Source organism: Scyliorhinus canicula, chromosome 18 (assembly GCF_902713615.1).
Source record: "Scyliorhinus canicula chromosome 18, sScyCan1.1, whole genome shotgun sequence".
Lineage (NCBI taxonomy): Eukaryota > Metazoa > Chordata > Chondrichthyes > Carcharhiniformes > Scyliorhinidae > Scyliorhinus > Scyliorhinus canicula.
Window position 1 is genome coordinate 79653655 of NC_052163.1, and position 15106 is coordinate 79668760.

At 50.1% G+C, this 15106-nt stretch overlaps 1 protein-coding gene across 3 annotated transcripts in view; it reads left to right on the forward strand.

Annotated features, from left to right (window-relative positions):
- The window catches only part of LOC119953323 (procathepsin L-like), a 73776-nt gene extending 59437 nt beyond the window's left edge, over nt 1-14339 (forward strand). For 2 of the 3 annotated variants that reach the window (XM_038777481.1, XM_038777482.1), the window contains 2 exons: nt 9654-9756; nt 13962-14339. In XM_038777481.1, the coding sequence (XP_038633409.1) occupies nt 9654-9756; nt 13962-14091 (233 nt within the window). In that variant the 3' untranslated portion in view covers nt 14092-14339. Of the gene's footprint in view, nt 1-9653; nt 9757-13958 lie in introns of all 3 variants that reach the window. The other variant, XM_038777483.1, reaches the window with a different exon arrangement.
- Nucleotides 14340-15106: the final 767 nt, after the last annotated feature.

Genomic DNA, 15106 nt, shown 5'->3' on the forward strand with positions numbered 1-15106 from the left:
TCCTGACCTATCGCCTGGACCACAAACATCTCACTCTTCCCCATATTGAGCTTATACCCCGAAAACCGGCCGAGTTCCTCTAAAATTCCCATAATTTCTTCCATCCCTTCCATTGGGTCTGAGACATACAACAGTATGTCGTCCGCATACAACGAGACTCTGTGCTCCACCCCCCTCGGAACAGCCCCTTCCAGCCCCTCTTGGCCCTCAGAGCAATTGCCAGCGGCTCTGTCGACAGAGCAAACAGCAGTGGGGAGAGGGGGCATCCCTGTCTCGTCCCCGGTGCAGTCTGAAATAGTCCAAAGGTGTCCTGTTCGCTCGTACACTTAAAACCGGAGCCCGGTACAACAACCTAACCCAGTCAATAAAGCCCCTCCCAAACCCGAACCGCTCCAGCACCTCCCATAAATCATCCCACTCAACCCGATCAAAAGCTTTCTCTGCATCCATTGTGACCACTACCTCAACCTCCCTACCTTCCGGGGCATCATGATCATGTTTAGCAGCCTTCTTACATTCGCCACCAGCTGCCTGCCCTTAACGAACTCCGTCTGATCCTCCACTATGAAGTCCGGTACACAGTCCACAATCCTGGAGGACAAGATTTTGGCCAGAAGTTTGGCATCTACGTTCAGCAAAGAAATCGGCCTGTAAGACCCACATAGCTCCGGGTCCTTGTCCCATTACAGAATGAGCTGTGACATCTTCTGGGGCAGAACCCCTCTTTCCTTGGCCTCGTTAAAGACCTTCATCAGCACCAGCCCCAATATTCTGGAGAACTTTTTATAGAACTCGGCCGGGTAGTCTTCCGGTCCCGGAGCCTTACCCAACTGCACGGCCTTCAGACCCTCCACTAGCTCCTCCAGCCCGATTGGGGCCCCCAGCCCTTCTACCAGCTCCCCATCCACCTTCGGGAAAGTCAGCCCATCCAAGAAGTGTCTCCTGTCCTCCGGCCCCTCAGGGGGTCCGACCTATACAACCTGCTATAAAAGTCCCGAAAGGTCTTGCTCACCCCCGCCGAATCCATAACTCAGTTCCCATCCCCGTCAGTAACTTTCCCTATTTCTCTAGCTGCCTCCCTCTTTCTGAGCTGCTGTGCAAGCATCCTGCTGGCTTTCTCACCATGCTCGTATATCGCCCCCTTCACCTTTCTGAGCTGTTCCACTTCCCTCCCTGTGGTTAACAAGCCAAATTCCGCCTGTAGCCTCCGGCGTTCCCTTAAAAGCCCTGCCTCTGGAGCCTCCGCGTACCTCATATCAACTTGTAGAACTTCTTTTGCCAGTCGGTCCGTCTCTGCCCTATCCGTCCTGTCCCTGTGAGGCCGGATTGAGATCAGCTCTCCTCTCACCACTGCCTTCAGCGCATCCCAGACCACCACTGCTGAGACCTCCCCCGTATCATTTACCTGCAGATAATTTAGCATGCACCTCCTCAGCCTCCCGCACACCACTCCGTCCGCCAACAGCCCCACATCCAACATCCATTGCGGGCGCTGCTTGCTATCCATACTAACCTGCAGGTCCACCCAGTGCAGAGTCCGAGACCGTAATCGCCGAGTACCCCGCGTCCACCACCCCCGCCATAGGGCCCTACCCAAGAGAAAGAAATCGATCCAGGAATACAACTTATGTACGTGGGAGTAGAGAGAAAATTCCTTCGCCATCGGCTGCCTAAATCTCCATGGATCCGTGAACCCTTTCAACTTCTTTGCCATTGCTGGCACCTTGCCCGTTCTCGAGCATGACCGGTCCAGGCCTGGATCAATAACCGTATTAAAATCCCCTCCCATAATCAGCTTGTGCGAATCCAGGTCCGGAATCTTCCCTTGCACCCCCTTTATAAATTCCCTATCATCCCAATTTCGCACATATACATTGACTAGAACAACCTTCCTCCCCTGCAGTTTACCACTGACCATTATATGGCGACCTCCCACATCCGAGACTATTCTTCCCACCTCAAATGCCAACCGCTTGTTAATCAGAATCACAACTCCTCTAGTCTTTGTATCCAGCAACGAATGGAAAACCTGATTAATCCAGCCTTTCCTCAAACTGACCTGGTCCATTACTTTAAGGTGCGTCTCCTGCAGCATTACCACGTCCGCCTTCAGTCCCCTCAGGTGCGCAAACATACGTGCCCTCTCTACTGGCCCATTTAGCCCCCGAACATTCCAGGTGATCAGCCGAGTTGAGGGACAAATTGCCCCACCCACCCCTGCCGATCAGCCATCCCCTTTCTTGGGCCCGCCTCCAACCCATGCGCTGCACCTCCTCTGGCCCGCCATATGTTGGCCCCCACCCCCGACCCCCTCAGTGTCCCTCAATCAAAGTCCCTCCTTTGTCAGCAGAACCCATCCCCCCCCTCCCCCCCCCCAGCAACACTACTCTAAAACCCAACCCATCTAGTAAACTAAGCATATACACACCCCCCCACTGTGCTTCCATGAGCTAGCTCACCCAGCTAGCTTGGTGCCCCCCGCCCCCCGGCGCCAAGATTATTCCCTCGCTCCCCTCCCCACGCTCATACAAACAAATTACCTGATCCAACAATCCACAAACAAACACCTAACAGCAAGAAAAAACAAAAACAAAAGCACCACCCACCGAAACACAAACAGGCATGTCTCCATCCCACAAAAGTGCACGTCAATAAAAACACAAAAAGGACATTGCCAACATCTACCAAGAAAAAGAACCCAAAAACGAAAAATTGACTTCCCCCTCCTGCCTTTTCTTCTAAACAAAGCTCCAAAAACAAACACAAAACAATGAGAGAAGGCATAACCAATTTAAAAACCAGGAAAACAAAACCCACGATAAACCAAGGGAGAGAAAAAAAACACAGAAAAACAGAGAAAAGCGGCCTAATATAGGCCAACAAGTTGTCTCTAAGTCTGAGAGTTCTCAGGCCCCACCAGTCCTTTTCTTTTAGCAAAGTCCAGCACCTCATCGGGTGATTCGAAATAGTGACGCTGGTCCTCATGCGTGACCCAAAGACGCACCGGATACAGCAGACCGATCTTCATCTGTTTCTTAAAGAAAATAGCCTTGACTTGGTTAAAGCCTGCCCTCTTCCTCGCCACCTCCACGCTCAGGTCCTGGTGCACCCGCAGGATGCTGTTGTCCCACTTACAACTCTGCATGCCCTTGGCCCACCGAAGGATGCGTTCCTTGTCCAGGAACCTGTGGAATCTCAGCACCATTGCCCTCGGATGGTCCCCCGCTCACGGCTTACTCGCAAGCGCTCGGTACGCCCTGTCCACCTCCAACGGTCAGGGGTATGCCCCCTCCCCCAGCAGCTTTTTGAACATACCCCAGCGTCTGATCCCTCAGCCCCCTCTGGGAGCCCGACAATTCTTATGTCCTGCTGGCGTTACCGGTTCTCAAGGTCCTCCACCTTCTCCAGGAGCCTTTTCTGCTGCTCCCAAAGCATCCCCACCTCCAGCTCCACCGCTGTTTGATGCTCCTCTTGTTCAAGCAGCGCCTTCTCCACCTTCTGAATCGCCCGATCCTGGGCGTCCAATCTGTGCTCTAGCCGATCAATTGATTCTTTGATTGGGTCCAAACATTCCCACTTCTGCCTGGCAAAACCATCCTGAAAGGCCTGCATCACTGGGTCCATTGGTCACTGCGCTGCCACCCCAGGGGTCCAGCCCTCAGCCATACTGTCTCCCACAGCAGCTTCAACACAGCTCGTGACTAACCTTGTTTCTGCCCTTTCGTGTACTTCTAGTCCTTTTCTCCATACACCGATACGTGGAAACGGTGCCCAATTGCCTCAGCCTTCAAATTTGCTGTTTAAAACCGGAAAAAAGCCCGGGGGAAAGGTCCAAAAGTCCACCCAGAGCGGGAGCCACTAAATATGCGACTTACTCCTTCATAGCCACCACCGGAAGTCCCAGGGTGCGTTATTTTTCAAGAGCTCTGAGAGTGGGGCGGCTTTGGCGGCAAACCCATCTATGTGATTCCTACAGTATCCCACTAAACATAGGAATGAATGGAGTGCGGTTACATTACGGGGCAGGGGCAATTTAACTATGGAGTCTATTCGCTTCTGTTCAATCTCTCTTTTGCCGTGAATTATAATTGTCCTGAAATAGACTACCTTCTCCCTCAGTATTTGAGCCGTTTTGGGTTTTACTTTACATCTGATGGACTGGAGCAGGGCTAGAAATTCGGCCAATAAAGCCACGTGCTCTCCCTTGGTGTCAGTTTGCAGGAGCAGGTCGTCTATATACTGAATTAGGCATTCAGGGTGGGGGAATTTAGAGCGACCAGCGGCTAGCTGTCTGTGGAAAATGGAGGGGGAGTTATGAATCCTTGTGGGAGACATGTCCATGTGTACTGTTGGCCTCGAAGCGCAAATTTGTATTGGCAAGCTCAGTCTAGATGAATGGACCAGAAACCATTGCTAATGTCCAGCACAGTGAAATATCTCACTTCACTCCCTGTTTAAACATGGTTGCGGGACTCATGGCAATGATAGGGGCTGTTAACGGGTTAACCTTAATTAATTCGCGGTAGTCAATCGTGACTCGCCATGAGCCGTCTGGTTTCTTTACTGGCCAAATCGGGGCACTGTTAGTGGAAGCTACGGGTTGAATTACTCCTTGTTTCAGTAGGCTGCTGATGACGTTTGAAATCTAGCTCTTAGCCTGCTGGGGAAAGCCATACTGCCTCTGGGGTTTGGGATCGGGACCTCAAAACATAACTACCATAATCTGCCCACAATCGTGCTTGTGCTGGACAAAAACACCTTTGTGTTTGGTTAGCACCTCTCTAATGGTCGCCTCAGTGCTTATTGATGAGGGATTAAACCAATAGTCCCCGATTGAGCAGATCCTGTGTGCATAATATCCTACTGATAGCGTTGTGGGGGCCCTCGTTGCTTTAGACATCTGCCGTACACACCTATTTACGGGGTCAAAGGAAAGGTTATTGGAGTTCATGAAGTCCATACCGAGAATGTGTTCAGCAGTTGGGGGTAGCTCAACTAAAACGACATGGTGCTTGGTGACTATGGTTCCAACATGGACTGGTATAGGGGCTGTAATGTATTCTTCCCGCATGTGCCCAGTGAATCCACTTATTGTAATGGTGTCTGTAATTGGCCTGGGGTTTTCTAGGAACAGGGTTGAGGAATTTAGCGTGGTCCGGAATACTCCTGTGTCCCAGAGAAAATCAAGGGAATGTCCCCGGACTTTGCCTGTGACTACCGGCCTTCTGACATTATCCCAGCACCTGTCACAGACCCAAGTTGGAGACTCCGGACACCATCAATCAAGGGAGTTGTATACGAGGTTACCTGAGCGGGCATCTACTGCATGCATGGGGCACGGGTTTCCGTCTAGCTGGCGTGGCTGGCGATCATGATCTGGCGTATTGTTTCTAGCCAGAGGGTTGTGTTGCTCCTGTGGTCTCTGGTATCAGTAATTGGGTGGAGTATTGTGTCCACAATCACGGGCGAAGTGTCCGTTTGTCCACAAGTGTAACATGACCCTCGTGGCGTGTGGGGTGTACCTTGTGCTCTGGGATACTGTTCTCTGGGGTACTGTGTGTGATCTGCCAGGTCATAGTTTGCACAAGCCCTTTTACCTGCTTCTGTTGCATGCGAAACTAAAGTTCGGGACCATTTAGTGGTTTCTTCGTCATCTAGGTTAGTGCGGTTTAATTCCGCAAAATCTGCTTTGAAATGGATCCAGAGGCGACCGGCATAGGCTGTCGGGTGCTTTCCTTTCTTTTGCCTCCACTTATTCAAACCCTCTACTGGATCGCCTTTACTATACCCGATAGCAGCTAATATGTAGTCCTTCATTTCATCGACGGTTCCTACCCCTACATTTTGGGGTTCAGGTAATGCTGATCTTCCTGACTGGCAAAGGCTCATTACTATTAACTTTACTTCCTCCCTCTCATCCAATCCAAACATAACCTTTGTTGGCGCACCTCCTCAAAGAAGCTATGTGGGTCTGCAGTGGGCTTAAATGGTGTTATCTTATTGCAGGCATCCCTTAACTGGGTTATCGCGAGCAGGGTGGTGTAGGTGATAGGTGGACCTATATGATTCCCTATCCTTCTTTCTGTAGTGACAGATTCATGGGTACTGGGGCCGTTTCACTACTCGTTGGGGTTGGTGCTATTGTTCAGTCAGGGATGCTGGTGTTTTTCTCTTTGGTATGGGTGGCAGTTGCTTTTGACCTTCAGTTCTATCTACGTATATATGCGCGCTTTCTTTCAACCCTGCCCAATCGGCCATCATTTCCTCCTCTTTCCCTACTGTTCCTCAGGTACACATAAATCCATTCTGAACTGAAAGTAATGGTTGGAGTCTGTCTATCTCTCGCTGGCACTTGGTACTTTGCTTTTGCTCCTTCGTGGCCTGGTGGAGCTCCCTTAAAGCTGCCTGTAAATAGACACATTTGTTTGTTAGTTGAGTGACCTTTTGTATTCACACTAATCCCAAAAAAGGGGAAAGATCCAGTGGAATGAGGGTCGTATAGGCCCATATCATTATTGAACAAGGATGTGAAAGTATTGACTACGTTGTTGGTGGGGAGGATGGAGGATTGTGTCCCGGGGGTGGTTGCAGAAGATCAAACAGGCTTTGTGAATGGCAGGCAGCTTGCGAGTAATATAAGACGGCTGTTGAATGTGGTGTTGAATCTGTCGGGGGCTCTGGCACCGGAGGTGGTGGTGTCCATGGACGTGGAGAAGGCATTTTATCGGGTGGAGTGGTGGTACTTATTCGAGTTTTTGGACGGTTTGTGTTTGGGCCGAGATTTGTGGCATGGGTGCGGTTGCTGTATGTGGCACTAAAGGCAAGTGTGAGGATGAATGATATGAACTCACGAAGCTTTGACTTAGACGGGGTACGAGGCAGGGGTGCCCGCTGTCACCGTTGCTGTTTGCACTCACCATAGAGCCATTGGTGATGGCTCTCAGGGGGTCAGCGGAGTGGCGGGGGTTTATGAGGGGACAGAGGGAGCATCGGGTGATGCTCTATGCCGATGACCTCTTGCTATATGTTTTGGATCCGTTGGAGAGTATGGGAAGGATTATGGACCTGCCAGGGAGGTTTTGAGGGTTCTCATGGTACAAACTGAATGTCGGGAAAAGCAAGGTATTCCCGGTGAATGAGCTGGGTCAGCGGGCTAATTTAGGGGGGATGCCATTTACGGTAGCGAAGGATAGGCTTAGTATTTGAGGATTCAGGTAGCGAGGAAATGGACCGGGCTCCATAAGTGGAACTTAATGAAGCTGGTGGAGGAGGCCAGGGAGGTTCTTAAGAGGTGGGATGCACTGCACTTAACACTGGCAGGGAGGGTCCAAGTGGTGAAAATTAATATTCTGCCAAGGTTTTTGTTTATCGCTCAGGCTCTCCCGATCTTTATACCAAAGGCCTTTTTTCGGAAAGTGGACACAATCATTTTGGACTTTGTCTGGGCGGGGAAGGTACCGAGGGTGGGGAAGACCCTGCTACAGAGGCAGAGGCAGCAAGGGGGGGTTGGCATTGCCGAACTTGCTTCATTATTATTGGGCGGCAAATGTGGACAAGGTGCAGCAGTGGTGGGACGGAGAAGGGGTAAAGTGGGTTAGAATGGAGGAGGAATCTTGTCAAGGATCGAGTTTGAGGGCTATGGTGACTGCAGCGTTGCCAATGGCTCCGAGTAGGTATTCAGGGAGCCCAGTGGTGCAGTCCACGGTGAAGATATAGAAACAGTTGAGGAGGCATTTTAGGGTGGAAGGGATGTTAGTTCAAACGCCGCTGTGCGAGAATCATGGGTTTGAGCCGGAGGGATGGATAGTGTGTACAGGAGGTGGAGGGAAGTGGGGCTGGTCAAGACGAGGGTTCTGTATTTGGAGGAAGGGTTCACCAGTCTGGAGGAGCTAAGGGAGAGGGTAGAGCTGCCGAGGGGGAATGAGTTCAGGTATCTGCAGGTTAGGGACTTTGCGCAAAAGGTCTGGAGGGGGTTCCCTAGGTTGCCGGGACACACCCTACTGGAATGACTACTGCTTCCGGATGTGGAAGGGGAGGGAAGAATTGGGGATAGCTACAAGGGACTGGGGGAGCAGGGACGTAAGCGGGTGGTAAAGATCAAGGAGAAGTGGGAAGTGGAGTTGGGAGGGGAGATCAATTGGGGAGTATGGAGTGAGGCACTGTGTAGGGCAAACAGGACCTCCTCTTGAGCAAAGATGAGACTGATACAGTTTAAGGTGGTGCACAGGGTGTATGTGACCCGGGCGAGAATGAGTGGGTTCTTTCAGGGGGTAGTAGATGAGTGTGAGAGGTGCGGGCAAGGGCCAGCGGGAGTGTTTGCGGTCTTAGCTGGGATAGTGGAGGAGGAGGTGGACCCGGACACTTTGGTGGCGATATTTGGGGTTTCAGAGAAGCCGGAGCTCATGGAGAGGAGGAAAACCGATGTCGTGGCCTTCGCCTCTCTGATTGCACGGCAGCGAATTTTACTGGAGTGGCGGTTGGCATTGCCACCAGCCTAGCAGCTTGGTTGGGTTACCTGTACGACTTCCTGCTGTGAGAGAAGATAAAGTATGAGTTAAGGGGCTCAGGAGGGGGGGTTTGAGAAAAGATGGGGGATGTTTGAGACCTTATTTGAGGGGCAGTGTGTCGCAGTGTGGGAGTGGGGGGCGGGGGGGGGGGGGGGGGGGGTAGGTGAAAAAATCTGTACAGACTGTATAGTTGATTGCTGGGAAGTATGTTTCCCGGGTGTTTTGATACATGTTTATTATAAAATCCTTTTTTAAAAATTGCTATTTCTGGGAGCTTGCTGTGTATATATTGGCTGCCACGTTTCCTACTTTACAACAGTGATTAGACTTCAAAAACATTTCATTGGTCTGAAAGCACTTTGAAAGGTCTGGTGGTTCTGTGAGCCACGATTTAAATGCAATTCTGTCTTTCCTTTTGAATTTACAGAACTGCTTTATACCAGAATCTTAACAGATCCCCAGTAAATTGCCCCCAGTGCTGTCTATGGTCACTTGATAAATATAATATATACAATGGAGTTTAGAGATTCAGAAAGTGACGCCACCGAAACTCTGAGTGATCAGGGCCCAGAGCCCACTGCTACATTGTAATGTGTGACAGCAAAACTGAATGGGAAATGGGGGAATGAAAAACATTGACTCAAAAACATGAACAAACATTATAGCAAATGGAAATGTATAACCCAGGCATGATTTATAATAACATATCAGTCAATGCAAATGCTGAATGTGTTTCCAATTGGGGTTAAAGTTGCACAGAATAAAAACAGAAAATACTGCAAATAATTAGCAGGTCGGACGACATCTGTAGAGAGAGAAACAAGAGTTAACATTTCAGGTCGATGATCATAACTGGGAAAAGTTAGAGATGTGACTGGCTTTATACAAGTGGAAGGAGGGAGTGTGAAAAAAGGAGAAAAGGGAAGGTCTGGAAGGTCAAGTAATAAAACAAAAGATGTGCCTAGAGGAGGTGTGAATGGCAGAGTGTGGACATTTGGAAAATTAATAAAAGTTTCAAAACATGTGATAAGAAGAAACAAAGATTTGTCGAGAGAATTGTAGATAAGAAGATCGAGGAAAGATGACAAAGGAATAATCATTGTTTATTTTTGAATAATATTATATGAAAAATGTGTCTGTTTATAGGAATCTACTATGAACCAAACTGCAGCTTTCAACTAACCCATGCAATGCTGGTCGTTGGATACGGAAGTGAGGAAAGAGATAGCTATTGGCTGGTTAAAAACAGGTATGCACTTTATAAAAACAACAAATGCCTAATCACATCTGGGGCAGTGACAGGAGAACTGGATTTACTCTCAGTCTTCCTGGGAGAGGGAGGGAATCATCCACCAAAATTCCCCCTGCTGATTACTATCCAAAGGCACCGGGGAAGGTGCAGAAAAGATTCACAAGGATGAAACTGGAACTGAGAGGTGAGATTTCTCAGAAAAAGCTGAACAGGCTTTTTGCTCATTGCTTCAGAAGAGACAAGGTTGAGAGGTGACCTGATTGAGGTCTTTAAGATTATGAAAGGATTTTATGCGGTCGGTATCAAGAAAATGTTTCCACTTGTGGGGGTGTTCAAAACTAGGGGTGATCAATACAAGATATTCACTAATATCTGAAATTCAGGAGGAACCTCTTTATCCAGAAGATGGTGGAATTGGGGAAAGTGTTAGCATGAGGAGCAGTTGACAGGCATAACCCAGATACATTGAAGGGGAAGCTGGATAAGAACATGAGGGTGAAAGAAATAGAAGAATATGTTGATAGGGTTGAAGAAAAGGAATGGGAGGAGGTTCATTTGGAGCAGGAACAGCAGCACAGAGCAGTTAGATCAAATTTCCTGTTTCTATGCTGCAGTCTAGGGGCAGCACGGTAGCATGGTGGTTAGCATAAATGTTTCACAGCTCCAGGGTCCCAGGTTCGGTTCTCGGCTGGGTCACTGTCTGTGCGGAGTCTGCACGTCCTCCCCGTGTGTGCGTGGGTTTCCTCCGGGTGCTCCGGTTTCCTCCCACAGTCCAAAGACGTGCGGGTTAAGTGGATTGGCCATGCTAAATTGCCCGTAGTGTCCTTAAAAAGTAAGGTTAAGGGGGGGGTTGTTGGGTTACGGGTATAGGGTGGATACGTTGACTTGAGTAGGGTGATCATTGCTCGGCACAACATCGAGGGCCGAAGGGCCTGTTCTGTGCTGTACTGTTCTATGTTCTATGTTCTGTGACGGGATTCTCTATCCCACCAGCACCATTTTCCGGTGCGGTGCCCCCGCCAGCAGCGGGATCCTCCGTTCCGGCAGCCTGCCAATGGAGTTCCCATTGTGGCCATCCCACACCATCGGGAAATTGGCAGTGTGGGTGTGCTGCTGGCGAAGCAAAGGATGCCACCGACGGAGAATCCCGCAGTACGTGTCTATGCGATCAGCGCTGAATAATGTGTTTATATGGATGGGAAGGGTTAATGGAAGAGTCATGTGGGATGATATCAAGCTCGGAGTTTGTGGTGACAGGAATGGGTGATAGAAATGCTAAATTATGTAGTATCACGGGTTGATGGCTGAGGACAAAGTTGGATAGGATGAGCGGTATCAGGGTTGGATGGGGTGAGTGGTATCAGGGTCCGATGGGGTGAGTGGTATCAGGGTTGGATGGGGTGAGTGGTATCAGGGTTGGATGGGGTGAGTGGTATCAGGGTTGGATGGGGTGAGTGGTATCAGGGTTGGATGGGGTGAGTGGTATCAGGGTTGGATGGGGTGAGTGGTATCAGGGTTGGATGGGGTGAGTGGTATCAGGGTTGGATGGGGTGAGTGGTATCAGAGTTGGATGGGGTGGGTGGTATCAGGGTTGGATGGGGTGAGTGGCATCAGGATTGGATGGGGTGAGTGGTATCAGGGTTGGATTGGATGGTATCAGGGTTGGGTGGTGTGAGTGGCATCAGGGTTGGATGGGGTGAGTGGTATCAGGGTTGGATGGGGTGAGTGGTACCAGGGTTGGATGGTGTGAGTGGCATCAGGGTTGGATGGGGTGAGTGGTACCAGGTTTGGATGGTGTGAGTGGTATCAGGGTTGGATGTGGTGAGTGGTATCAGGGTTGGATGTGATGAGTGGTATGTGGCATCAGGATTGGATGGGGTGAGTGGTATCAGGGTTGGATTGGATGGTATCAGGGTTGGGTGGTGTGAGTGGCATCAGGGTTGGATGGGGTGAGTGGTATCAGGGTTGGATGGGGTGAGTGGTACCAGGGTTGGATGGTGTGAGTGGCATCAGGGTTGGATGGGGTGAGTGGTACCAGGTTTGGATGGTGTGAGTGGTATCAGGGTTGGATGTGGTGAGTGGTATGTGGCATCAGGGTTGGATGGGGTGAGTGGTACCAGGGTTGGATGGTGTGAGTGGTATCAGGGTTGGATGTGATGAGTGGTATGTGGCATCAGGGTTGGATACGGTGAGTGGTATCAGGGTTGGATGGTGTGAGTGGTATCAGGGTTGGATGTGATGAGTGGTATGTGGCATCAGGGTTGGATACGGTGAGTGGTATCAGGGTTGGATTGGATGGTATCAAGGTTGGGTGGTGTGAGTGGCATCAGGGTTGGATGGGGTGAGTGGTATCAGGGTTGGATGGTGTGAGTGGTATCAGGGTTGGATGTGATGAGTGGTATGTGGCATCAGGGTTGGATACGGTGAGTGGTATCAGGGTTGGATTGGATGGTATCAAGGTTGGGTGGTGTGAGTGGCATCAAGGTTGGATGGGGTGAGTGGTATCAGGGTTGGATGGGGTGAGTGGCATCAGGGTTGGATTGGATGGTATCAGGGTTGGATTGGATGATATCAGTGTTGTATCGTCTGGCCTAGTGGTTCTGCAGGTGATGGCCCTGCCTCTGAGTCAGAGCTCTGAGTTTATGACTCACCCCAGGACTGGTTTTCCACTGAAGGAGTGTTCATGATTCAGTTCAAACAAGTTGATAATCATCCTGTAAATCATTCTCACATTTCCATACTATTCACCAAAGGGAAAAAGGTGTGTGTGCAAATATGCAACATGCTGGTTCAGATAGTTAGTGTCAGGGTTTCAAAGACAGGCAGAATAATTCAGGGAGGTGGGTGGGAAAAGGGGTGAATAAGGCAACAACATTTGGAAGCAGGTTATGAGAATTTAATAATCTTGGAAGACAGGGGGCGAGATTCTCCCAAAACGGGAGAAATCGTAAAGCTGCCGTAAAACCCGGGCGGGTTTTACGGCAGCGCGCCCCCTCCCGACGGGGGACCGATTCTGGTCCCCGGTCGGGGCTAGCAGCCCGACGCCGTAGGCTCCGGCAAGACGGGCTTAACGAAAATCGTTAAGCCCGCTTACCGGAGTTAGCGCCGGCTGACGCGTCATATGACGTCAGCCGCGCATGCGCAGTTTGGAAGACTCCAACCCGCGCATGCGCGGGTGACGTCATCGCGTTTTGCGCGAAACCCGCGCATGCGCGGGCCGGGTTGCCCCTCAGCCGCCCCGCGAATGGATACTGCGGGGCGGCGGAAGGACAAGTAGTGCGCGGGCATCGGGCCCGCTGCCCGCGATCGGTGCCCACCGATCGCGGGCCCATGGCACCCTTGGCACGGCCGTGGTACTGCCATGCCAATCGGTGCCATGGTTATAAAAAGCGAGTTTGTGACGCCATTTTTACGAACGGCAAGACCAGGTGTGTTTGCCGTTCGTGAAAACGGCGGAAAGGGCTGGGACTTCGGCCCATCTAACAGCTGAGAATCGCTGCCGGCCGTAAAAAAACGGCGGCAGCGATTCGGGTCGGGACTTCGGCGGGGGGGCGGGAGAATAGCGGGAGGGCGGCAAAAATGTCGGGAAGGCCCTCCCGCTATTCTCCCACCCGTCGTGGGGGGCGGAGAATTTCGCCCAGGGTGTGTGTAACAAGAATGGACAGGCACCTGGCACCTCCCATACCATCAACTCATCCTCTATGGTCACACAATCTCCTGTGGGAGACAATCTTCGGATGATATTGGTAAAAATTCTGGAAAATTTTTCATCCCCAGAAGGGTTATAGGCAACCTCCAGGAGACCACAGTAACTGATCTCACTCATCCCCATTAACCACCTACCTGCTATAGCTCGAGTTTTTTTCCACTCACAGAATCTACACTAACTCCATTTTGAAGGTTGTGGTGAATCAACACTCAGCGGACAGACTGGCAACTTATGTCAGAGGTCACAGTGAAGTACTTCCTGGTACCTTATCTAACTTGTTTCACAACTCGTACTGCTGGAGTCTAGTTCTACTCAGTGATCTGACTCAAATAACCCATGTGCTTGGACAGAGTCTAATCTCTCAATTAGCGTAAAGATCTCAATCACATCCCCTCAGAATCCATGCATTTCTAGTGTAAAAAGCCTCAGTTCTACAAATCTGTCACTTGAATAGAACAGCGATATTAATGGCCTTTTTTTTCTTATTTTCCAGTTGGGGAATAGACTGGGGTCTCAGCGGCTACATCAAAATGGCTAAGGACAGGGGGAATAACTGTGGAATTGCCAAAGATGCAGTCTATCCAACAGTGTCAGCGTCACAGGTTAAACCAGAGGTTTATTGAACTCGCCCTGAAAGAATGACAGAAATATTCCTGCTGTTGCTGACTCATTCTATGCCATTGCTTTAACTTCCTGCTGCAATTTTAAAAAGTGGAATAATAAGAGCTTCTAAACATTTTTATAGCTTTGCTTGAAGACCAATCCCATTGTGTGTTTAACGTATGTAACCGCATCATCCAACTTGTGCAGAGACAATGGGCTGAATGTACTGGTGATGTTGAGCAATTTAATAAACACTGTCTGCAATCACTTTGAGAATTTTTTAGTTCAAAAGAACAATCTTCTTTTCCCCTGAATTCTCTAGTTAACCTAAAATGATAAATGTCTTACAAAAAAATCTGTAATGTGATGTTGGCTTGGACTGGGGTGGGTACAGTAAGAAGGTTTACAACACCAGGTTAAAGTCCAACAGGTTTGTTTCAAACACTAGCTTTCGGAGCACTGCTCCTTCATCAGGTGGGTGAAGAGGTGGGTTCCACAAACACATATATAGACAAAGTCAATGATGCAAAATTATACTTTGAATGCGAGTCTTTGCAAGCGGTGTGACTGGAGAGAGGGGTAATCACAGGTTAAAGAGGTGTGAATTGCTTCAAGCCAGGTAGGATTTTGTAGACCCAGACCAGGTGTTGGGGGGGGGGGGTGAATGTACTCATGCCTGCGGAACTTGGCTATCAGTTTCTGCTCGGCGATTCTGCGTTGTCGTGCGTCCTGAAGGCCGCCTTGGAGAAGGCTTACCCGAAGATCAGAGGCTGAATGCCCTTGACTGCTGAAGTACCAGGCAGGAATGTTCCTTTCCAGTCGGAGAACCACCGCTCTGCGATGAGCTCTGATGCTCCACATTGTATGACAACACCAGACTCATCATGCCCACAGTAGCACCTTCCACCTGGGTGATCCCTGCATGCGAACTGGCCAGTCCATCACAGGGTCCTGTCGAATCCCTGGGGTGGGGGTGCTGGGGACAGTCGTGATGCGAGTCCTCCCACAGGGCCTCCACTGGTGACATTCCCTGCG